At 36.4% G+C, this 25,620-nt stretch overlaps 1 protein-coding gene across 6 annotated transcripts in view; it reads left to right on the forward strand.

Annotated features, from left to right (window-relative positions):
• EPHB1 (EPH receptor B1) overlaps nt 1-25,620 on the forward strand; it is a 769,317-nt gene that overhangs the window by 633,330 nt on the left and 110,367 nt on the right. For 3 of the 6 annotated variants that reach the window (XM_007493906.3, XM_007493907.3, XM_007493908.3), the window contains exons 6-7: nt 11,364-11,545; nt 21,361-21,523. In XM_007493906.3, the coding sequence (XP_007493968.1) occupies nt 11,364-11,545; nt 21,361-21,523 (345 nt within the window). The remainder of the gene's footprint in view (nt 1-11,363; nt 11,546-21,360; nt 21,524-25,620) is intronic. The other 3 variants (XM_007493910.3, XM_007493909.3, XM_056793648.1) reach the window with 1 other exon arrangement.

The raw sequence follows: 25,620 nt of genomic DNA on the forward strand, positions 1-25,620 counted from the left end.
GGACTAGGGGCCAGAGGAAGATCCAATCACATAAAGATAGAAGACTCTGCAGATTGATCTTTCTGGAGTCTCATGTGAAATGCTTCAACATTCAAAACATTGGGATCCAAGGAACCAATAAGGATTTAATATTACTGTTATTATTATAGCAGGTATTTATAAAGTGTCTTAAAGCATTAAAGCACCTTACACATATTATTTTATTTGATCCTTACAACAGCTCCAGGAGATAGGTACTGTGGTTAATCTCATTATATAAGGAAGATAAGGAAAGTAAGACGCCCAGAGGTTTTAAGAAGCTTGCTCAGGGGGACCTAGCTACTAATAAAGTCTTCACTGACACTTACCAATTGGTTTCAGTCACACATAGCTGAGGTCAGAAGCTCATCTGACTTGCAAGCCATTGAGCTTGGCTTTTTAGGTAGGAAATCTCAAGGGATAAAGTTCCAGGAAGAGTCATGTCTGGAACAAGAGGGTATGCCATTCAACTATATGGCCAGAATTTGTTTCTGAAGGGCAAGGCTGTAGACCAGTGGTGTTGAATTCAAATAGAAATGATCCTTGTAGGCTGCATATTTACTTTGAAAACCAGAAATTAACATTATCTACATTTTGTTGTATATTTTTTAATTTTGATAAATATTTCTTTTTTTTTTTGACTTTTTTTAACATTATTTTATTTGGTTATTTACAAACATTATTCATTGGAAACAATGATCATTATCTTTTCCTCCCCCCACCCCCCTCCCACCACTTCTCCCATAGCCAGCGCACAATTCCACTGGGTTTCACATGTGTTCTTGGTTCGAACCCATTTCCCTGTTGTTGGTATCTCATTAGAGTGTTCATTTAGAGTCTCTCCTCAGTCATTTCCTCTCAGCCCCTGTAGTCAAGCAGTTGCTTTTCATCAGTGTTTTTACTCCCACAGTTTATCCTTTGCTTGTGGATAGTGTTTTTTAGATCCCTGCAGATTGTTCAGAGACATTGCATTGTCCCTAGTGGAGGAGTCCATTACCTTCGATTGTACCACAGTGTATCAGTCTCTGTGTACAATGTTTTCCTGGTTCTGCTCCTTTCGCTCTGCATCACTTCCTGGAGGTTGTTCCAGTCTCCATAGAATTCCTCCACTTTATTATTCCTTTTAGCACAATCGTATTCCATCACCAACATATACCACAATTTGTTCAGCCATTCCCCAATTGATGGGCATCCCCTCGTTTTCCAATTTTTGGCCACCACAAAGAGTGCAGCTATGAATATTCTTGTACAAGTCTTTTTCCTTATTATCTCTTTGGGGTACAAACCCAGCAGTGCTATGGCTGGATCAAAGGGCAGACAATCTTTTATCACCCTTTGGGCATAGTTCCAAATTGCTCTCCAGAATGGTTGGATCAGTACACAACTCCACCAGCAATGAATTAATGTCCCTACTTTGCCGCATCCCCTCCAGCATTCATTACTTTCCATAGCTGTCATGTTAGCCAATCTGCTAGGTGTGAGGTGATACCTCAGAGTTGTTTGGATTTGCATCTCTCTGATTATAAGAGATGTAGAGCACTTTTTCATGTGCTTATTAATAGTTTTGATTTCTTTGGCTGAGAATTGCCTGTTCATGTCCCTTGCCCATTTATCAATTGGAGAATGGCTTGATTTTTTTGTACAATTGATTTAGCTCTTTGTAAATTTGAGTAATTAAACCTTTGTCAGAGGTTTTTGTGAAAATTGCTTCCCAATTTATTGCTTTCCTTCTGATCTTAGTTATATTAGTTTTGTTTGTACAAAAGCTTTTTAATTTGATGTAGTCGAAATTATTTATTTTACATTTTGTGACTCTTTCTATGTCTTGCTTGGTTTTAAAGTCTTTCCCTTCCCAAAGGTCTGACATGTATACTATTCTGTGTTTACCTAATTTACTTATAGTTTCCTTCTTTATGTTCATGTCAGTCACCCATTTTGAATTATCTTGGTGTAGGGTGTGAGGTGTTGATCTAATCCTAATCTCTCCCACGCTGTCTTCTAGTTTTCCCAGCAGTTTTTATCGAATACTGGATTTTTGACCCAAAAGATGGGATCTTTGGGTTTATCATATATTGTCTTGCTGAGGTCACTTGCCCCAAGTCTATTCCACTGATCCTCCTTTCTGTCTCTTAGCTGATAAATATTTCTTAATGACATTTTAATTTGCTTTGGAATACAGGTTTAATACCTCTGCTATAAATAAAGAGGATTACCTAATGAGCCAGGTCTTTCTTACTTTTAAAGTCAATAATTTGCCCCAACAATGCTACATCCTTAAGTGGCAGAAGGCCTACTGATGTCTATAGGACCTAATTCATCTCTTGCAACTTGACTAATTCAACTCAGAGAAAGGCAATTGGTGATTGCAGTATCCCCTATTACTCCTTGAGGAGGGATAAAATGGAAAATCTTAGTATTGCCCTCATCACCAGGACAAGGTGATCCTTTGAAAGAACCCTAAAGACATGTGGTCTAGACAAACAAGATGGAAGCCAAGAAAGAGCCCCATTTGAAGAGGTACCTGAAAGTCATAGTGCAGGTTCAAAGGGGAAACAAGAGAAAATAAGATCTGGAAAGGAAATAAGTAAGAGTGACATCAAGGAATTGAAGAGAGATATCAGAGATATTACTGAGAGGAAGAAAGAAGGGACAGAAAGAGTGATGAGTGAATAGAGAACCAAATTAAGTATCAGATTATAGTTCAATGCAAAGAAAAACTTCCTAATAATAAGTTATCTAAAATTTGAAAGGCTACTTCAAGCTATAAAAGATCCCCTCTTAGTTGAGGTCTTCAGATGGAAACAAGATGACAACTTTTCTCTTTGGGGAGATTGGATCTTCCTATCCAGCCTAGAAGTCAAGTGGCCAAACAAAGGCTCAATCTCAGCACTGATAGACACAGAAGCTTTGACCTCCACTATTTTTCCAACAGACCAGTTTGTTCTTCCTTGGTTAGCATAGTGACCCTCTTCCCTTGGGAGCTCATTATATTGGCGCCAGACTTAGTGTGATCACCTAAATGGCTTTATCCCTGCTATAGTTCCAAACTGCCCAGGTCAAGTGATTCACCAGTCTCAGCCTCTAGAGTAGCAGGGATTACACATATGTACCATCATGTCCAGCAAAATGATTTCTTGCTCTGCATGTTCTAAAGGAGATTTTCAGTCATTGACTCTTTGGGCCAGGGTATTTATTCAAATTCTAACATTCTTGAACTCTTAACATTCTATAAGGTATTCAAGGAGATTCAAATGTAGGTCTTTCTATCTTCAAGTCCAACATTTCATCAGGCAATCAGTCAGTCAATAAACATTTATTAACTGCCTGCTGTGTGCCAGGCATTGTGTAAAGTTCTGGGAATATTAAAAAAAAAAGGCAATATACAGTCCCTGCCCTCCAAGAATTCACAGTCTAATAGGGGAGACAGCATGTAAACAAATATGTACCAACAAGCTATCTCCAAAAAAAAATAATAAAAATAATTAAATGAAGAAAGGCAGTAGAATTATTTTAATACAATTCCTTATATAAAATAAGTACTTAATAAATGCATATTGTATAAGTGAATAAATAATTCATGCTAATGAAGGGGAAATGAAGGTAATTCAGAAATTCATATAATTCTAAAATAATTTATACAAGGTTTTAAAATAGTATTTACATTTGATTATGGTTTTTTCTAATGTTCTAAATATTTAAACTAAATCACAAAGTCAGGCTATGAAGGCTTGATCATTAAAATGCAGCTCTATTTCCCATCTTACCTCCTGCTTGATTTGTTTCATCTAGAGATGGTTTTATCACTTCTCAAAATGATGCTCCCTCCATCTCTTTAAGGCCAGTCTATCTCTCTGACTTATATCTTCCATGAAGGTGAGGCACTGACCTAATTATATGAGTTTAAGAGGCCTTTCCTGAAATACAAGGCTCTGATTTTGATTCAAACAAGAGAAAACAAAATGCTAAATGTGCAATCCATTTTATGTTCCAGGAAACAGACCTAGAGAGGTTAAGTAAAATGTTGAAGGTCACATAGGTAAGAAGTACCAGAGCCAAGTTTTGAACCCTTTGTCCTTCCATTCTAGAAACTATTTTCTTTCCATGATATTTAACTTATACATGTGGTTTCATTTGAGACAACTTAAATCAAGAGAAGATGCAAAAATAGAACAAAATGCATTTCCCCTCAATGAACTATAAAATGGAGAGCAGATCATTCAGTTATATTTTCAAAACTAAAAAAAGACTTAATTTCATTATTTCAGGTAGTCTATCCCTTCACCAATGCAGAACACTGCCAACCACCCCATGCCTTATAAGCAAATTCATGATTTGTCTTGGTTACAAAAGAAAGATTGGCACCTGGTTGTTAATTTTTTGACAATGAGCCTTTCTGGACTCAACTGATCTTTAAACTACCCCATTAGGCCTATATTCAAAACCTTTCTAACTAACTTTATTGCTTACTGCTTCAGAGGCTACATGCTTTAATGGACAGAATGTTGGACTCAGAGTGAAGAAGAACCAGGTTCAAACTTTACCTAGGACACTCACTAACCCTGTTGTTCAGTCATTTCAGTTGTGTCTGATCCTTAGTGCTCCCATTTGGAATTTTCTATGAATTCAACTTGATATTGCCATTTGAAATCGCAGGGATATTGGAGTAGTTTGCCATTTCTTTCCCTAGATCATTTTGCAGATGAGGAAACTAATGCAAGTACAAGTGACTTGACCAGGGTCACACAGTTTGTAAGTGTCTGGGTCAGATTTGAACCCCAGGAAGATGAGTCTTCCTGACTCCAAGCCTAGTTCTTTATTCACTGTGCCATCTAGCTGCTCTACTAGCCCTTAGTCATGGGCAAATAAGTTTCAGAAATTGGGACATGAATACCTTTAGTACCTATTTCACCAGGGTTTTGTGAGAGTTCAAAGAGAAAACACATATTTATACAAACACATATGTATATGTCCATATGTAGATATATATTTGCACGATTCTTTTTATACATATCCATCCATATATGTGTATGTATTTATACACACCTACATACATATATACATTCATACATGTGTATGTATATAATTTAGGAGTAGGGCTTAGGAATCTAATCTTAGATAAACATAAGTTGACCATATATCAAGCTTGCTTTATTTTTTTATTTTATACGATCAGTGTCTGGCACGGTGCCTGACTCATAAAGGGGCTTTAATCAATGCTTGCCAATTGACTGATGGATTGAATGATTAATTAGCTTTGCTGCACCCTCTCTGTCTGAATAAATGACAAATATGAGATATGTGAAAGTCTAAGAGCACATATTTTAGAATGAAGATTTTTAACTGGAATCAAGTGCTTCTCCTGTTTGGATTGACATACTGTCTCATATAGAGTAAGCCTTTAATGAATGGTTGTTGAGTTAAATTGAATGGAAACAGACCCCAGGAGTCATGACAGGAGTGGGCAGGGTGCTAGAATCTCTTTTTAGGCTAACTTTAATCAAATAATCAGAACTCTTTGGTCCACTCAATCCAGAAACTCTTAGACTTTTTAGTATCTTTCAGGTGCCTTCTCCTATATGAAGTCTTCCCTCTTCCTCCCAAGGAGCTAGTACTCATTCCCTCCTCAAATCATTTGGTATTGACTCATCTGTGAGCATATTCTTATCCCACTCCCAATATGTTTGAAGCCAAGGACTATTTCCCTTTTTTGCCTTATGTCCCACGTGCCTAGCACCTAATATGTAGTTTACATTTTTTCAAGAAATGAATTATTAAATTGAATGATGAAAGCTATATCCTGATATTACAATAGGCTTTTAAAAAGAGAAACATAGTATTTAATTTTCAGCAGTAACTGGTTTGGGACTAGAAAATTGTTTGGGAAAGCTATTTTTCTTCAAAAGAAGAGACATTTTCTTCAATTTGGTAGAAAAAAGAAATTATGAACTTCTTTTTTTTTCCCCCAGAGATTTTTTCTCCCTTTTTACATTGGCAGCAAGGAGAATAAAGGTAGGCATTTACAAAGGAGATAAAAACAGAGGGGTCATATCATTCTCTTCCTACCAAAAATGTCTTCCTTATGTAGCAAAGAGCATAGTAGATTTCATGTGTATGAAATGTGTGCCCATGTGTGATGAGGAGCCTGTCACTGTGTATGTTTCTAAGGGAGGAATAATAGACATCTTTACCCTCTTTTTAGAGACAACTAGGTTGTGCAGTGATAGAGTACCTGGACTAGGGCAAGGAAGACTCATCCTCCTGAGTTCAAATCTAGCCCCAGACATTTATTAGCTGTGTTACCATGGGCAAGGCATTTAACCTTGTTTGTCTCAGTTTCTTCATCTGTAAAGTGAGCTGGAGAAGGAAATAACAAACCACTCCAGTGTCTGAACACAGAAAACCCAAATTGGGTCACAAAGAGTTGATTGAAAAGTCCTGAATAACAACAAGCCTCTTCTCCTCCTGCCCTTCTCTAAGGGAGTCTTCCATTCCTGCCATGAGGAAGGGCAGAATTGCCATTCTCTTCTCAGAAAGCCATGGACTGGACTAGAAGTATATCTATCCACTCCCTTAAATATTAGTTTATGTCATATAATTGAGTTCCATCTAACTTGTGACTGTTTTGTCATTCGAGGGAAAAGAGGACTCCAAATTCCATGTCTTAAATTTGCCTCCTTTCCCACTTAGTGCCAGTTTCACAATAAATACACATGGAAAATAAAAAGAAACCCATTTAATCCAAAACATGGCAACACATCAGTCAGAAAAGGCAAAGACATAGGATAACATATACCAGACCATCCAGAGTAAAGACCTCTCCCATTGGGTGTGAGACAACTCAGCTCAAGTGGGAGAAAGCCCTGGATTTCAACAAGGGCAAACTCCTCCTCAAAGTCTCTGGTGTAGGAAGCTGGGAATAGAGACGTGGTGGAGATTGGCAACTCCACTCAGAATCTTTTACTTCAGTGCCCTAAAGTGGGCTTGGCCTCTTCCATCTTCTCAAAGATCAAATAGAGAGGGCCCCAAAGTGTCTCTGTGCTGGAACAAAAGGGGCTGACCTTAAAGAGTCTTAAAGGGGGATTCTCAAAAGGCAGGGGCTCTCTCAACTCTCACCAACTGCACCCCACCTCTCTTGCAGGCCAAGGTCTTCATCTCCACCAAAAGGGGGAGAATACAATACTAATGGGCTTTGGGACAGGGGTTACACTTGTTCTAACTAAAAGGGCATTACATGGAAAAATGATAGCAAAAAAAGAGTAGCTCTGGTTGATACAAGCCAATGTTGAGTGAGAAAGGTACTGAAATGTACCAACTTGTTTTCTTTAAAATCTTTGAGTTTATTCCACAAAATATTAGAAAGTTTTGGTTAAATTTAGCTACTTTATGATGCTTTTTAACAAAAATGAGTGAAAAAGCATGTAAAAATCTCTCAAATAAATAAGTTAGACTTGCTCATACCAAATAACAATAAACTCTGATGAAGAGATGAAAAAATGTGTTGAGAGCAAATTTGCAATCTTAAATTTATAAAGTGACAACAGTAAATGTCACATAGATATATTCCTGAGAGGCTTTGAAGGCATGCTACAGAATGTGGAAGCAATGACCTTCATCACAGCTAACGTGGCAGGACTAAGCTGAACAACCTCCTATGGTAGAACATTTACTGAAGTTTCATCAATTACTCGCCTTTTCTCAAAGAAAGACAACACATATTTATTATTTCCAGACTGTTTTCTTTTCAGCATGCTATATGATGAGCATTTGAAGCAGGAAATAAATAATATTATTTCCAAACAGATTTCTGAATTACTTACAGATTTTGAAATCATTATCCATCTTCTCTCAAGAGCTTTTGTTTATGCCATCTTTTCTTCATTTGCATTCTCAACTTCATTATTGCCAACTGTCTTATTGCAGAAACTGACAATGCTTCTCTTTGCTACTGTAACTACGCTTTCTTTAGAGATAGTTTTCCTCTGAAGTACAATGAAACCCTAAATCCAAACTTAGGAAAACAATTTTTTTGCTTTGGTTTTGTTTTACTGGGAATTTCTCTCTATATTTTAGTACAATTAAATACCTTTTTATGGTCTTGATTTACTCCTATCCAACACATATTTGTGTATGCATATGTATATATGTACATTTGTGTATTATGTATACATGTGTATGTTATATATTTATATATATAGATGGAAGACAGCTCAGACAGGTAGACAGAGAGACAGATAGGTAGATATGTAGATACATAGAAATAAAGATGAATGGATAACATACACACAACACACACCTGGAAAGGATATTTATACACACAGATCGCTGTGGCGTGTGTGCATGTATGTCCCCAACAGGATAATCTCCTTCAAAGCTTTTATTACTAGATATGCCCTCGTTAAATGCTTCCATCCTAACTGACTCTATTATACTTATCTCTTCTCTCCTTGGCTAACCTCCTTGAAAAATCAGCCTCTGTGTACCTCCACTTACCTGTCACTCTCTTCTGAGTCCTTCCTTCTTCTTTAGTTTTGGTGACACTGCTGTTCCTTCTCAATATCCTTGGCTGGGTCTATGTCAAGTCTGCTATTAAATGTAGATGTCTCCTGAGACTTTCTTCTTTTCACAATTTCTCACTTGATGATCTCATCAGTTCTAGACAATCCTATTTTTATGCAGATGATTGGTTCTCAGAGCTATATACTCAACCCTAGGCTCTGTCACATTACCTTTTAGACATTTTGGTCTCATAGGTATATTAAACAAAACATAGTCAAAAAATATCACTATCTTCCCTCTCTCCCTCCCTTCCACCAAAATCCTTTCCTTTCCCCATAATCCTAATAGTCATTTAGGTTCAAAATCTTGGAGTCATCCTGTGGTCCTTACTAATAAATTGCCAGATCTTGTTTTTAATCTACACATCATTTCTGATATACACTGACTTTTCTATTCTTTTATAGCCAATATCTTGGTCCAGACCATTGTCCTTTTTAATGAGAACTCTTGTAGAATCCTCCTAATTGATCTTTAAATCTATCTCTATTCTAACCTATCCTCTACACAACTGTGAAAGTGATTTTTCTAAAGTGCAACTCTGACTATATGACTCCTCCCAACTTAATAAATTCCAATGGTTCCCTTTTATCTCTAAGATCAAGCTTAAAATTCTTTGTTTGACATTTAAAGATTTTTAAATTTCTCTACTTCCTACCCTGTTAGTCTCCCTTAAAATTATTTTTTTCAGATGACATGTTGATATGATTGTTTACAATTATTTTCTGACATTTTGTGATCCATATTCTTTCCATCCCTCCCACCCCTCTATCACTCCCCAAGAAGGCAGGTAACATGATATAGTTGTACATGTTATCATACAATACATATTTCTATGTTTGTTTTATTGTGAAAGAAGACACATTTCATTTATACTAGAGAAAAATTCATGGAGGAAATAAAGTGAAGAATGACATGCTTCAATCTGTACTCAGACTCCATCAGTTCCTTCTTTAGCATCATACATCCTATGGAGTTGTCCCGGATAATAGTTCAGTCATTCACAGTTGATCATCATATATTATTGCCACTACTGTGTACAATGCTCTCTTGGTTCTACTTACTTTGCTTGGCATCCCTTCACATACATCTTTCCAGTTTTGGGGGGTGGGAATCATCTTGTTCATTATTTCTCATTCCATTACAATCATCTAAAACTTGTTCAGTCTTTCCTCTCTTTCTAGCCTTCTTAAATATCTCCTCTACCACAGAGTCTATGGTTTGTTCATTATGGCTTACTTGTTATATTTCACACATGGTGATCTACACCCAGAGGATTGCTGGTAAATGTTTACCAATCAGCATTGGGAGTGAATTTTTAGATTTGATTTGCATTTTTAATATTTTTTCCATAGCTTCTTAAGTCTAGACAATAAAAAAATAAATCAAGCTGATTTGTAACACTTTCCAATTTCTAAGGCAAAAGTACTCACATTTAATATTTTATTTTCTAATTTATTATTTATTTGTGACATTTTTTAAAATTTAGACTTCTAAATTCTCTCCCTTTTTTTCTGCTCTGTTCCCCACCTATTGAGAAGGCAAGAAATGTGATATTATTATACCTTGCCCTCAGGGTTACTTTATGTGTAACTTATATGAGTGTGTATATGCATATTTATATGTATATATACACATATATTTGTACACAAATGTATATATATACATATATATATATATAATGGTTGTTGTTTACTCATTTCAGTCATGTCTGACTTTTCATGATCCCATTTAGGGTTTTCTTGGCAAAGATACTGGAGGTTTGCAATTCCTTCTCCAGCTCATGTTATAGATAAGAAAACTGAGACAAACATGGTTAAGTGACTTGTTCAGGGTCATAACTGCTGGTAAGTGTCTAAGACTAGATTTGAACACAGGATGACGGATTTTCCAACTCCAGACCTAGCAGGCTAGCTTCCCCTTGTTCATAGACACCTGAAATCTGTCATTTTATCCTTTGGAACATTAGGGACACTGATAAATTACTCTTGCTCTAATCTATCCAATAAATATTTAAATGCCTACTGTGTGCAGGCACTATGCTAAACTCTAGAGATACAATTAATAAAAAGACATACAGTCCCTGTCCTCAAAGAGCTTACAATCTAAAAAAAGAAGACAACATACAAAAGGAAATAGAAAAACAATGAATAGGATACCAGGGAGTCAGAGCAGCATACAAAGTGGATAAATTTGTGTATATACAAATATGTATGAATGTACAGTATTGTACATTACATGAAGTACTTTGTATATATATATATGTATATTCATGTTCATGGTGACAACTAGCTAGTAGTTAGAAAAAATTCAGAGAGGTGGTAAGGAGTAGTGAAAAATATGCTGATTATAGTCAGAGGATCTGGGTTCAGATCCTGACCCTGACATTTGCTCCCTGTCTGACATTTGAGTAAGTCACTTCATGTCTTTGGGGCTCAACTTCATCTGTTAAAAGAGTGGTGGTAATGATCTTGAAGATCCCTTTCAATTCCAAGTCCAAGATTTGCTGATGCTATAAATGGGATGTTTTTCTTTAAGAAAAGAAAATTCTACCTAAAGACTTTGTCTAAGAACTATTTAATAAAGAGAAACAGAAGAGTCAAAGCTATAATTTCAACTCTTCCTGGATTTATCTTTCCCCAAACTCTAGATATGCTGGGATGGTTCTGGAGGCTAAAGAAGAGAAGGGAGAATTTTTCATTTGTTTGTTTATTGCATTCAAGCATCTGAGTTTAATTTGTCATTATAAAGATCTTCATTTTTGCCACCTGTCCTGTCTTCTCTCTCTACAGCTCCCTCCACAGTTCCCATCATGCACCAGGTAAGTGCCACCATGAGGAGCATCACCTTGTCATGGCCACAGCCGGAGCAGCCCAATGGCATTATCCTGGACTATGAGATCCGTTATTATGAGAAGGTGAGCCGGATCTGCACTCCTGACATTAGCAGCACTGTGGGCTCAAGACCAGCCACCGTAAGCGTGAACATAATCAGAAGGGAAAAGGGGAGGGATTGGAAGAGAGTTCCTAAAGGAGGCAAAAGGCAGTGTGGCCTGAGGCTCTCTAGAATGATTTCTTGATGCAGAACTATTTCTATACTGGCAAAAATGAAGTATCCATATATCGATATGAACATTTATATAATATTAATGTGTGTGGACACATTATATACTTATGTTTTATGCACCACACACACACACACACACAAAACTGAAGGATATAATGCTTTCATGCATTCTCTATAGGCACAGTAAAATACTTACTAAGACCACTGAATGCTTTGGTGTCCTTTATCTGTGGATAATTCACTACTAGGTCATTAGGGAAAGCAACATATATTCCAAATCATGTCCCGAAGTAGAACAAACTTCACTATTGACTGATTAAAGTTGTTTCAGTGTAACAAAACTTCTGTAGAAAGAATCAATACTTTTATTGAGAATATAGCTATATCTTTGCTGCCTGCATTATCAGGGAGTTTTGCTAAGAGCCTGGCTCCAAGAAGTGAAATTTGTGAAATTGCTTGCAAATATAGTTCTTTTGTAGCTAGAAGTACTCCATAACCAAGAGTGATAACTCTGAACATTCTCCGTGGGATGGTTCTCACTTCACTTTCTATGCTAATAGCAAATGATGTGTAAAAAAAAAAAACAAGAGAATGAAATTACTGTAGAGTTGTATGACTTTGGTCAAGTCACTTAGTTTCCTATGAGCTTCATTTTCCTTGCCTCTAAAATGAAGGCCTTGGATTATTATCTCCAAGATTCTTTCTCACTCTAGGACCTCTTCTCAGACCAATATGATATAGTAAGAAAAAGTACTGCATTAGGAAACCAAGACCTAAAGGTCTAGCCCCTCCTCTTGGTACCCCACAATCCCATTCCACAACTAAAAAGACGTACTACCTTGGACATGTAATTTTAATTATTTCTACCTTATTTTCTTCATCTAGAAAGTGAAGGTAATTTTATGTTATTGTTACCCTATAATTATGGGAGGTGAGGGATGGCTGCACCATATAATCACTTAAAATCCTTCCCATCACTAGAATCTCATAAATCTATGGTTTATGAGAAATTTATGAAACTCTATGATTTTATGAAAAAGTGGGCAATTAGCTAAGTCTAGACAACATGGGCAATGCACAAGGTTAGGTGGTGATCTCTTATTGCCTAAAGCACTTTGCAAAATCTAAAGTCCCAAATAAATGCTGGCTCTTGTTATAATTTTTAAACCATTAACTTCACAAAGGACAGGAAAGACTTCATATGTTTGTACCTTTCTACTTTATACAGCCTAGTGTTCTGAACACAACAAGTGTCTAGTAAATGTTGTTTGCTGAATTTTAAAAAACTTACTGAACTGGGACTGGGTGTACAGTTGATCCAAATCATTGAGGGGATTCAGGAAAGCTAGAATGGAGCTTAATCTACAATTCTAAGCGGCATAACACTGTTAGGGTGGGGAGGAGGTCCATAAAAAGGAGGAATATTCTTTTTGTTTTTGTTTGCAGGAATGAAATTTAGGCTAATAATACTATCTGAGCCAATTATCTACACAGTTTAAATTTACCAACTTACAGGGCATAATTTCATCAGTACCAAAACAAACAAAACCTTCCTTCTGTCCTTCCCCTTCTCCCACTAAATACAGACAAGCTAAAAACAAAAACAAAAATTCACTCTCCCCAATCCTATAATTAATCATTTATTCCTTTGATTTAAGGATTTGTCCATTTTAGCACCAACACTAATTCATTATATCATAGCATTAGAACACAAAAATATCTTTAGAAGCCAGCCAATTTAATTCCCTTATTTTATAGATGAGGAATTAAAACTATGAGAAATTAAATGACTTGCCCAGGCTCACCCAGCTGGTATCTGAGGTAGGATTTGAATCTTCTTTTTCCTGAAATCACCTAACACTATTTACCAAACCGCTTTTATCCATTAAGGTGAATTGGTTTATTGGACCAAGTTTTGAAAGGGGAAGGATAAAGAAGACAAGATGGCACTAATTATCTATACTGGGAATGAGGGGGACAAGGAAATGGGACATGGAAGGGAAAGAAAAAAGAACAGAGACTATAAGGTCAAGGAAGAAGACAAACCTTCCTTGCAGAGGGATATGGTAGAAAAAAATATGTCAGAAGACTTGGATCTGAATCCAACCTATTTATTACTTGCATGTCCTTAGGCAATCCATTTACTCTCTATCAGCCTCAGTTTCTACATCTGTAAAATGGAGAGGTTAAACAAAATGCTTTCTTGAGTTCTCTTTCAAGGCTGACTTACCATATTTTTTGTGCAGAGTGTCCATTCACCATCCCTATGCTTCAGAAATAGGACTGATAGATTCTTTGACAAAATGATGGAACTCAAATTTGTTATCACTTTCTCACCTCTATAGTATCCTTCTAAGCCCCCCCCCCCAAGTTAAAACCTCCTCCAGGTGCAAGCTGCAACTGCTATCAATTCCAGCTACTGAAGGAAAGCTTATTTTCTCTGTTAATGCAACTTCTCCTGCTTGTCTATAATTTATACTAATTACTAACATGGGCATGCAACAGCTCATTGCCTGAGGCAGTTTCTACACCTCAGTGAAGCACATTATTTCTCTAAACTCCAGAGAATTGAGGAGTTTTCTTCAGAGGCAGGGGGATGTCTGTGCCAAGTCACCAGCCTGCTCTGCAGTATTTTGGCAAATGGTCCCTGCAAGTTATGCCTTTATATGTCACTGTGGAACTTTTTGATTCCATTTTGAAATAAATACCCTGGGCTTTTAAATCTATGAGGCTGCCCTGAACCATCCCTGATGTGATAAGATAAGAGGAAAGCATTTGATCATGAAAGTTCCTCAAAACGATATCAAAGGCTATGTGAAAGGAGGTGCTGGTTTTCCTATTAGCATTATTGAGATTATTTTGTTAGTAACAACAGAAATATTCATTATATTTTTTTTTCTCAAAAGATTCAAGATTTCCATGGCGTAGCCTTTCCCTCCACTGCTACAGATCACTAGTCTTCCACCTCTAATCAAACAACCTCCACTGATGCTAAAAAATGTACTCAGCTGGTGTTCAGCTTTCAAATAATGAGCCTTCCTGAACTAAGCTAGACTGGCCTTCTGTCTTGAGGACAAACACATAGTCCAGCAGTGGCCTTTACTGGAATTCTTCCGTAAATACAGTTGGTAGCCTTGTGGCATAGCCTACTGAGGAAGCCAAGTTTGCCTATCTATTGTGCAGAGCTTTATTTGATCTTCATCATTCTTATTCTCAGTTCATCCTGACAGCTCAGCAAAAAGTTACTCAACCTGGAGTGAGAAAGACCTGAATTCAAATGTGACCTCAACTCCTTACTACTAACTGTGGGATCTTGGGCAAGCCATCTAACCTTTTTCTGCCTCGGTTTCACTATCTGTAAGTGGAGATAATAGCTTGTACTTCCCAGGTGGTTATGAGGATCAAATAAGGTAATACTTACAAAGCACTTGGCATATACGAGGTATTGTACAAATTCTAGTTATTATTATTATCATTATTCAGTGCTAGGCACTGAGGATACAAAGACACAAATGGAAGTCCTTGACCTTCAGAGGATTACATCCTATTGGTTTTTTTGCTAATTACACTATCACTTTCAATATTTCCATCCACCAACATGAGAGGAAGTGGACATTCTTCCTCTGAAATTGAGCATCTCAGTCATCGCTTCAAAGCTGAGTTATTGCATCCACATATCTTCTCAGCTTAGGAAATGCCTATGACTGGTTCTAAATTCCAAAGGCTACCCTGAAGGAATAAATCCTGTTTGTTTGTTTTATGTGCCTGCCTATTATTAATCATATAAGTTTATGCCTTTATATATCACCTTGTAGCATTTAATCCTTAAAAATAGCATGATTTAGGAGAGGAAGTCATAGCAGAATGGAGAAGGCTTGCAGCCAGGTTATCAGAGGGCTCAGGTTCAAATCCTACCTTTGATATTTAATCCATTTGACTCTAAGTAGAGGCCCAATCTATGATATTATTGAAATTTTATGAATTTGGAATTGATTTATTAGGGAATTTATATTTAGGAAAAATATAAAGGGATGTGTAAAGATACAAAAGAAAAAAGTGCTATGTAAAAGGATGTGGAGATGTTAGGAGATTAGGAAACTGAGGCTTGAGAAGTTGAAATTTGGCTTCCTCAAAACCCCCTAATGGCTAATGGACAGTGTACTGATGAATGGCAAACCTGGGACTTTAACTCAGGTCTTTTCACCCCAAGTCAAATGTTCTTTCCTTTACATCACATGACTTCCACATTAATTATGCTTGTCTAGAGCTTCTCCTTATAAGCATAGATTATTTTCATTTGAATTTCATGTTGTTACCCTCCTGTTTCCATTTTTAATCTCTTAAGCTTCCTTCTCCCTCTGATGCTTTCTCTCCCCTCATGCCTTTGTCACCTCTCTGTTTTAGCTCCCTGGTACAGAATTAATATGTTTCTCACCTCCCTACTAGCTCATTAATAAAGAAGTCAAATGGTACCAAGTTAATGACAGTCCCTGTGGCTCCTGTTCATCTTCTTTTCCATTTTAACACATTTTCATTTATCTTCCTCCTTTGTTTACTCTTGTCACACTTCCCCTCCTTATGTCAGTGCTCATAGGCAAGCCATGGATGGAGAAGCCACATTTGCTCTTGGCTGCCTCAAAGATTAAGCATTTAGAGGTTTAATATATCTTCATAATAACTTCTACTAGTATGGGCTGGTTCTGGCTTTGGGAATTTCAACCCCTTTTATTCCCGGCTCATTTTCCCAATGAAGCTCTATTTCAGTACATGATAATGTCTTATGCTTGATAGGTTGGATCAAATGATGGGACTCTAGAGCTTGTTATGCCCCCTGTGTATTTGGGAAACTAGCCTTGCCAGATATAGCCTTGCCAATCAATTTGCTTTCATTTCCCGAGTCTAATAACAGCATGAGGCAGTATGGTGTGGTGGAAAGAGGGAGTTGGCTTTAGATCCAGGAGAACCTTTTTTTCAGATCCCACCTTTGACATGACATAACCCTGAATAAATCATTTACTCTTGGTGCTTCAGGCAACTCTCTGAGATGTTGCTTAGTAAAGAAGGTTCCTTCATCTGGAAATTCCCTGTACAAATAAAAATCAACTTGCAAATTCAATTTGCATACAGGTTTTGCGTACAAGCATTGTTCTTTATTTTAAATCCAGAACACTTTGAGGAAAGACTGAGTTAATTAAAAATTATGAGCTAGTGTTTTATAAGTGGCAAAAAGGCATAATAGATAGTAGGCAGGCATTGAACACAGAACATCTATCTATGTTCATCTATTAAATCTGGTACATAATAGTTGTGTAGCCCTAGATAGATCCCTTAAATCCGCTGTACTTTGGGCAATTCTTAGTATTCTGAGCTATAGAGAAATTGCTAATCTATATTGGAAGGAAGGAGTTTCCTCACCAGGAGTTCCCTACAGACATAGGTCTACCACTTATACTCACTGCCAGAAAGTTTGATAAGCAATGCAAATTCCATGACACCAAATGATATTATAAGAAGGCTTCCAAATTTCAAACAATGATCCATTTGTTTAAATAAATATTGGATTCAATGAGAGTTCATCAAAATAACTTAACCTGTTGCTTTAAGTTTGCTTAAATGGGATTTGATTTATATTTTTAAGGCTCCATATGGTTTTTCTCAGTTTCATTTCATCTTTGGATTAGTACAGAGCAAGCCATGACTGAAACATTTTAAAACTCTCTGTTACCAATGATGATAAAAGGATAATGATGGACTCAGAATTAAAATTGGAAGAGGACTCAGAGATCACCTTTTTCAACATCCTATATATTGTAATGATTAAAATTTAGGGGAGACTGGGGAGACTGAGGCAGGTAGAAATTAGTTTCTCTCTGCAAGGAGTATTATATTTTTTTAGAGGTTTATTGAAGATTAAGGATTAAAGAAAATACAGGATAAGAAACATGCGTCCAGGCCATAGAGTGGCCTAGACACAACCTCACCTACATTATGAAAAAAGCCAGGCCTGCCCCAAAACGGAAGTCCAAGACCCGAGAGAGCCTTTGAATGAACTTTAATACCTTCTCGATCTCGGCCCAGGTGAGATTACAAGGCATTCTGGGGAAGTGGAGCAAAGGCTTGTGGGGATTGTAGTCCTGTATTCGAGTCCATTTTTTACATTAGTAAGACTAGCTTTCTGACTTGAGGCTATCTAGCCTCTGTTTTAAGGTGTCCAATGCAGGTCTTGCCTAGAGCAACTTACTGCATTGGACAACTATAAATTCTATGGCTGCTCTAGTCAGAATAGCATAAACAAAGTCAATTCCTGCTTCCACAAAAAGACTCTTCAAATATTTGAAGTCAGAAATCATCTCTTAATTTTCTCTCTTCTTAGTGAAACACCCTTAGTTTTTTCAACTGTTCGTAGGACATGATTTCCATTAGCCCTTACCATTCGGGGTCTTTACAAGCTCTCTAGTTTGCCAAGGTCTCTCTTACAATATAGTACCTAAGAATTAAATATCTGTTCCAGATGTATTCTGACCAGAACGAAATGCAAAGAGATACTTAGATCACTTGTAATCTAAGTATCATGCAAACATTATAATTCTTTTAAAGTTACTATTTATTTTTATTTACATGCAACATAATATAACATGTAACATAATAATATAATACATGTGATTTGTTATGAATATATAATAAATTATAACAAATGTACTTATCCAAGAGAAACAAATTCTTACATTAGCTCTGTCCCCAAATCTACATCTCATTCTTTTTTCTCCTCCCCAAGGAGGCAAGTAATATGATGTATTTTGTACATATATTACCATATAATATATATTTCTATTCCTCATGTTGTGAAACAAGATACATATTAATTGTTCAGTAATTTTGAGATTTCAAGATTTTTTTAAAATGCCATATTATACTGTTGACTCATGTCAAATTTTCCATCAATTAAAACTCCAGCCTTTTTCCATGTCCTAGAGGTCGAGTCAGTCCTTGATCCTGTTATTCTGTAATTTAAAAATTTTTAAACCTAAATTTCAAGATTAGTATTTATTCTCTAGTTAATTCTATTTTCCTGACTTTGGCACAAGGATCCAGCCTTATTGAGATCATTTTGAATCTTAATTCTGTCTGCAACTGCTACAGTACTTCTATATCTGTATCTCCTTCGAAATCAGTTATTAAAATATTGAGCAGCAAAATGTTTGAATCTGAGAAGACTTTGGGACACCATTTGAGACCTCTCTTGTGATGAACAAAGCTTCTTCCAGAAATTGCTTGGCTCTCCTGTCTTAATCAATATAAAAACAACATGAACAAAACACAAAAACAACAACAAAATTCTTAATTGAAGCGTTTCTATGTGCTAGGTGCCATGGTTAGGAGGAAGATTGAGGGTACAGAAAGAAGTCTAAATGATGGCTCCTGTACACTAGAGGCTTATAATCTATTTAGGACGAAAAGATATATATATGAAGCAATTAGAGAACAAGATAGTTTATGCCACAGTACGAAATTGGGCAGTACAGACAATTAGCTCAGAAAGATAGTGTCTAATAAGGTGCTGATTTTACAGTACAGCTAATAAGCATGAAAAGAGATAGAGGAGAGCTTGTGAGCTAGAATAATGAGAGGAAATGTTAGAGAAGAGGTAAAGGCTTGAGCTAGGATTTGAAGGACTGGTGGATTTGACTGCAGGAAGAGAATACCCAGTTTTCCAAGAATGGAGGACAAAGTCTATAAGAGGTAATAGTGACTAGTACAACAAACATTTAAGGGTCTACTGTGTGCCAAACAGAGTACAGAGACAAAATGAAATAATCCTCAACTCCAAGGAGATTACATTCTATTGAGGGAAAGTCCAGAGGATAATTTATAAGGCACAACAGATAAGAGAGAAGTAAGGAACACTAAGGGGACTGGTAGAGAGTTCCTGTTAGAGAATAGTGAATAGATAAGATGCAGTAAGATAATAAAAAGGTTTGGATATTAATGCAAGAGTTTGAAGTTAATTCACCAGAAGACTGGGAGCCATTTGATAAGTTTTTGTTAGAGTAACATGAAAATATTTTAGAAATGATCCAGTGGTCTCTTCTCCTTCCCTCCCTGATTGTAAGTGTTGAGAACATCAAATAATTCTTAGATCATGTACAAACATTAATTTAACTTCTGGCACACATAAAATGGGATCATTGACCAATGAAATATGAGCTGATACACTGCCAGAGCCACTGAATCATATCTGTATTGGCATTCTTGCTATCACTGAAACTAAAAGATGCATGGAACCTGTAGCTAATAGTAAGTTCAGATCAGAAGCTTTCCTCCTAGCAGCAAATAAAGAAATCAGTGGAGTTATAATCTGAATCAGGAGAGAGAATATACTCATCAGTGAAATTATTGACCCATAAAAGTGTCCAAGTGGTTATCTGGATAGGATGACTAGAGGCAATGCAAATGTAGTCAAATCATCCAAGAAGATAAGCAGCCACTCAAAGGAAAAGGATAGAATAGTGACCTGAAGGATCACAGGAACAGTTCAATGTTGACTCCAAAAGTTATGTATGATAAAAGTCATGAGGCAAGTAGCCAGTTCAGAGGGTGGGATTGGAGATATTAGAGAAGTAGAAGGGCAGCAGTGTTAGGAAATGAAGAGATGGGTATTTGTGACATAATATAGAATGTTCTCAGTCTTTATAGCAAAGTCTCAGAGAGAGAGAGACAGAGAGAGAGACAGAGAGAGAGACAGAGAGAGAGAGAGAGGAATAAAAAGATTTACAAGAAATATTAAGGGTGAAGTTGAAGTTTGTTGAGATGATTTAAAGAAAGGCTAAGTCTTTTTTGTTATAATAATGACAGCCAGCATTTATATAGCACTTTAAGATTTGCAAAGCACTTTAGATATATTATCTTATTTAACTTAATAGGTATAAAAATGCTTTTTAAAATCTGAAATCACCATATAAGCATTAAGTATAAAATGGTGCACATAAATGACAGACTGGCATGCTCTTTGTCCTCTTCAATAAGAAAAAATACATATTTTGAATGAATCACCCCTGTGCTCCAGATAACTCAACCAATTCCCCAAGTTTCCTTTATCCCACTTCTAATGTCTCTGTCAAAGTAACATGCCATTGTGGACATAGTGAGCCAGTCTCAAGTCAGAAAGGCCTTAGTTGAAGTCCCACATATTGGTTATGTAACTCTGGGCAAGTCACTTAAACTTTCAGTGTCCTCAGGCAAAACTTTAAAAGCAATGAATGATCTGTGTTGGTCCACAGAATTTTTCTCAACAGAAAGTCCCTATATCACTGAAATCACAGGTCTGGATCAAAAAGGAAAACCAAAAGTTAATCAAAATTTAAGTATCTTTGGAAAATAGTGGGGAATTATCATAGTGACACATTCTAGACGTATATTCTTCCTTTTTGAATAGATCCAATCATTTCTCAAAGGCAAATCATCTAACTTCTCAATCTCGAGGCAAACCTCTAAGATGTTATGTTGTGGAGGAAGTAGAGAGAACTTTCTTCCCTTCCACCATTAAAATCAAAGGTCCTTTCCCTATCTTTATTCCATATAGAATTTATCACATGCTTATAGTGACAAAATGGTGGTTTTACCCTATTTTATAGATGGTTTCTGATGCAAATTTTGGTGTGTGCATACATTTTTCCCATCTCTCTGAGACCAATGAATGTTTTTCTTCTTCTCTATATTATGAAGGAACAAAATGAGTACAACTCTTCGATGGCAAAAAGTCAGACCAACACGGCTCGGATAGACGGACTTCGACCTGGCATGGTTTATGTGGTTCAAGTGAGAGCTCGAACAGTGGCTGGTTATGGCAAATACAGTGGGAAAATGTGCTTCCAGACACTGACAGATGGTGAGTGGGGTGCTTGGCCAGTGGAGAAAGAGAATGGGGAGACAATGTAGAAGAGGACAGAGAGAAATTGCACTAGCTGCTAAAATGTCAACCTGTAATTAGGTTTAAGTTAAATTCTCTCTTCAGAGTCCATTTCCCAAGAGGGCAACTTGGAGAGGACCTAGTGGTGTGCTGGGATATTTGATTAATCACCAGCTGGAAGAAGAATCTGCTTTCAGTCTTTTTGTTGTGTTTCCCCTCCCTCCTACTTCATCCACACCATCTAATTGAATTTGGGTTTGAAGTTTCTTTCCACATGGTGAACATATGGGAATCTGTTTACTTGTATATCAAACCTGACCTAAACACTCTCACTATCTAATAAAGCTTAGGGAAGTTAGGAGAAGAGGGCACTTTGAGAGTAATGGCTTCTAATTGAATGCCAGCCTGACTTGAATTCTTCAAATTAATGCTCACTTATGGAGTACTACAATGACTTTAGAGTTGGAGGACTTTGGTTCAAAACCTGTATCTAATAATACCTGTATGAATTGAACAAATCATTTAACATTTCTGGGACTTAGAAAGGGAGGGGAAAGAGAGGAAGCAATCACGGATCATGAAATATCAGAAAACAATTATTTAAAATTGTATCTACGTGTAATTGGAAAAATATAAAAATACAAAGACTAAATAAAATAGAGGAAATGGGGGAAAAGTATGAATTGGATTATACTGGGTGAAGAAAAGGTAGATAGGTTGTAACAGGGGGGTCTCTGAACTTGTTTATTTTTTAAAATCATTTTTGTAAGTATATTTCAATAACATTTTTCCCTTATTGTCCTATATATTTTGTTTAATGTATTTAAAAAGAATATTCTGAGAGGTGAGGCATAGTTTCATCAGACTTCTAAAAGGATCTAGTCTTGATAAAAACAAAGGTTAAAATACCTTCATAATATTAATGCAAAGGTCCCTTCCAACTTTCAAATTCTGTGATTTTTGTAAACTAAAAAAAAAGTTGTTACAAAAAAACAAAAATCAAACAAACAAAAACCAAAACACAATAACAATAACATTTCTGGGACTCACTTTCCCAATCTGTAAAATATGAAAGTTATCCAGGTTCCATGTATACTAATAACAAAAACAGTATGGATACTTCTAAAGCCAAGCTACCTGAATGCAAAGCTTTCTTGAATAAGCTCAAATTCTCAGACAGAACAGGTAAACTTGGCTCTCTAAGAGATCTGACTAACGGTATACTGAGTTTAAATCCAGCCTCAGATACTTAGTAGGGTCTAGTACCCCAGACAAGCCACTTCACTGTTTGCCTAAGTTTCCTCATCAGTTAAAAAAAAATTGAACTAATAATAGCACCTAAATCCAAAGATTCCTATGAGGAAAAAATGAAGTAGTATTTGTAAACTGCTTTGGAAACCTATGTGTATATTATATTTATATTATATAATTCCAGATATAATATACAACATATTTAATGCTATATAATATTTAATATTATATAATTCTATAGCTATTTGATATATCATATATCATATTATATATTATAGTTAGTATTATATATAAGCTATATAAATGCTTGCTATTTCACTCCCTAAAAATCCAAGGTTTAGTTCAAAGAACTCCATCTATCATGAAATAGCTATTATTTTTCTATTGAAACTCTTCCCAAACTTAAAAATGAGGCTACTAGAAGAGAAAAAAGGTCTCATCTCCTTGCTTTTTTTTACAGTCTAGTACTTTCTTCTCTTTGATTTGCAAGTGTTCTTTTTAATGATTTTTTTAAGACTTATTTCCCTAGTTGGTGTTTTCTTTCTTTGTAGCTTTTCCAATGGTTATTTTGTTTGTTTAGGTGTCTTTTTCTTTAGGTAGGGGCTTAACAGAATCTTCCTTTGAGGTATTTCAAACAAATTAATCAACTGAGGTCCAATCAGCCTCACTGCCAAAGCATTTTAACTTTAATAGGAAGCAGAGAAGAAAATCAAGGAAGAATATTGATCATCAGCTTCTACCTAACATTTTTAAAGTGATTTGTTACTTGTCCCTTTTCAGGAAAAGGAGAAGGCTAGAGAACTGAAATAGGACAAAATACTGATGGGCACTTATATTACTGAAAGTTCCATTCTCTTTTCTCCCAGAATTCTCTGGCTTTTATATACACATTGACTTCATGGAATTACCCAAAATTCAAAGCCAAAGATCTGATGGTGGAGTGCCTTAAGAATGATTGGTCTCTTCATAGATTTGATGAGACAAATAAAAAAGTAACATTTCATTCAAGAAGTTTATTCCTCTTAAAGTTGGCAGCTACATTTAATAAAGTCAATAGAGAAAAAACTAAGAAATGGTTAAGTTGGAGATATTCTTAGTCCTACTAATTCATTCCTTTTTTAACTTCATGTCAGTGGATTATATTATTCAAAGCCTTCTCATTTCTATCTATTGAACAATGGGACAATTTCTTCCCTTCCTCAATCGTTCAGTGCCCAGATTACAGTCTTCCTCTCTTTCCTCTCAACTCTATCATCATTCTCAGAGACTTCGCGATTCTTATATATGACTCTTCCAACTTCCAGGCCTCTCAATTCATCAACTTTCTCAACTATATAAGCATCACATGTATGTTTACCCAATTACCCAGAGGTGTGGTTACCTTTCAGACTTTAAAATCACTCCAATTTGCTTCTACCTCTAAGTATTTGAACTCTGAAATTCCCCTCTGGACCCTAACACCTGATCCACTCCTCTTGATTATGTCCTTTTTTCTCTATTATAGCCCTCTGACCTTCCATCCATCCCCTCTTGTGTTGCTAGGTTACCAGTCTTATTATGGTTTCCTTTCTCTCCCTTCACAGTTGGCCCTACAAGACATAGATTCCAACTGAGGATTGCTTTTGTTTGTCATATGCCATTGTTTTCTTATATTGATGCCAACAGATCCTCCCATGTAAATATCATTCTATCATTTGTCTCTAAAATTTTACAAAGGTTGCTTCTTGGAGCTCCTCACTCTACCTAGGGATCAGTTCAATTGCTACCTTCTAAAAAAGGCCTTTCCTGGTTGGCTTAAATGTTGCTGTCCTCTCCCCCATGAAATTATTATGAAATTTATATTTTTTTAGGCTCCTTGACCTACATCTAGAAGGGACCAAAGAGGCCATCTAGTCCAATGCTTTTGCTGATGATTGTGACTTACCTAGGATCACATAGCTCGGAATTGTCAAAAGTAGTATTTCTTTTGGATAGGAATAGGGTTAGGGAGCTAGCCCTGCAATTTCATTAATATAGGGAACTCCGAGAGTTCCCTATATTAATGAATATAATGCAAATCAGAACTTCCTTTTCAATTTACTGTATTACACTAGACAGAATTGGGATCTAGACAGGGGGTCTAAACCATTGAGAAGATAAGTGACTTGCCTAAAGTCAAACAGCTATTTTGGGTTGGAGGGAGGATTCCTGATTCTAAGGTCAGCTCTCTATCTAGAGGCCTTAAGCTGCACTTACTTATCCATGCACTTTCAATTAGATTTTAAATTCCTCTAGGGAAGGAGTTGTATTGCTTTTCATCCTTGCATTTTCAGCACACATCAAAATGCCTGGCACATAGTAAGCACTCGAAAATGTATACTGAAGAAAATTAATTAAAATTAAAAATATATATTGAATTGAACTAACTACTAAGGTTGACATGGGTCATCTATAATTATACTCATAGTCCTGGATCATGTAAGGCTCAGTCTGCCTAGCAAAGTCAATTTGAAAGTCAATGCAATTGTCCATGTAATTAAAATTGCATGTGTGCCAGGGGAGGTGGGGAGTTTAGTTGTTGCGATAACCTGACCCAAGGAGTTGCTTGGACTGGGCTTGAAGGTCAAAAAGACCAAAGTTCAAATCCCACCTTGAACATTTATTAGTTGTATGATTTTGTGCAAGTAAGTGAACCATGAGTGAGCCATAGCTCCAGAGCTGATAAAATGAGAACAATCCTAATAATTCAGAGAATGACTGTGAAGTCTTAGAGTCGTATAAGAAAAGGGCCTGGACCTTCTCTTTCATTAATGTAGGGAAATCCCGAGAGAGGAAATTCCCTCTAC

This window comes from Monodelphis domestica, chromosome 4 (genome assembly GCF_027887165.1).
Source record: "Monodelphis domestica isolate mMonDom1 chromosome 4, mMonDom1.pri, whole genome shotgun sequence".
Classification (NCBI taxonomy): Eukaryota; Metazoa; Chordata; class Mammalia; order Didelphimorphia; family Didelphidae; genus Monodelphis; species Monodelphis domestica.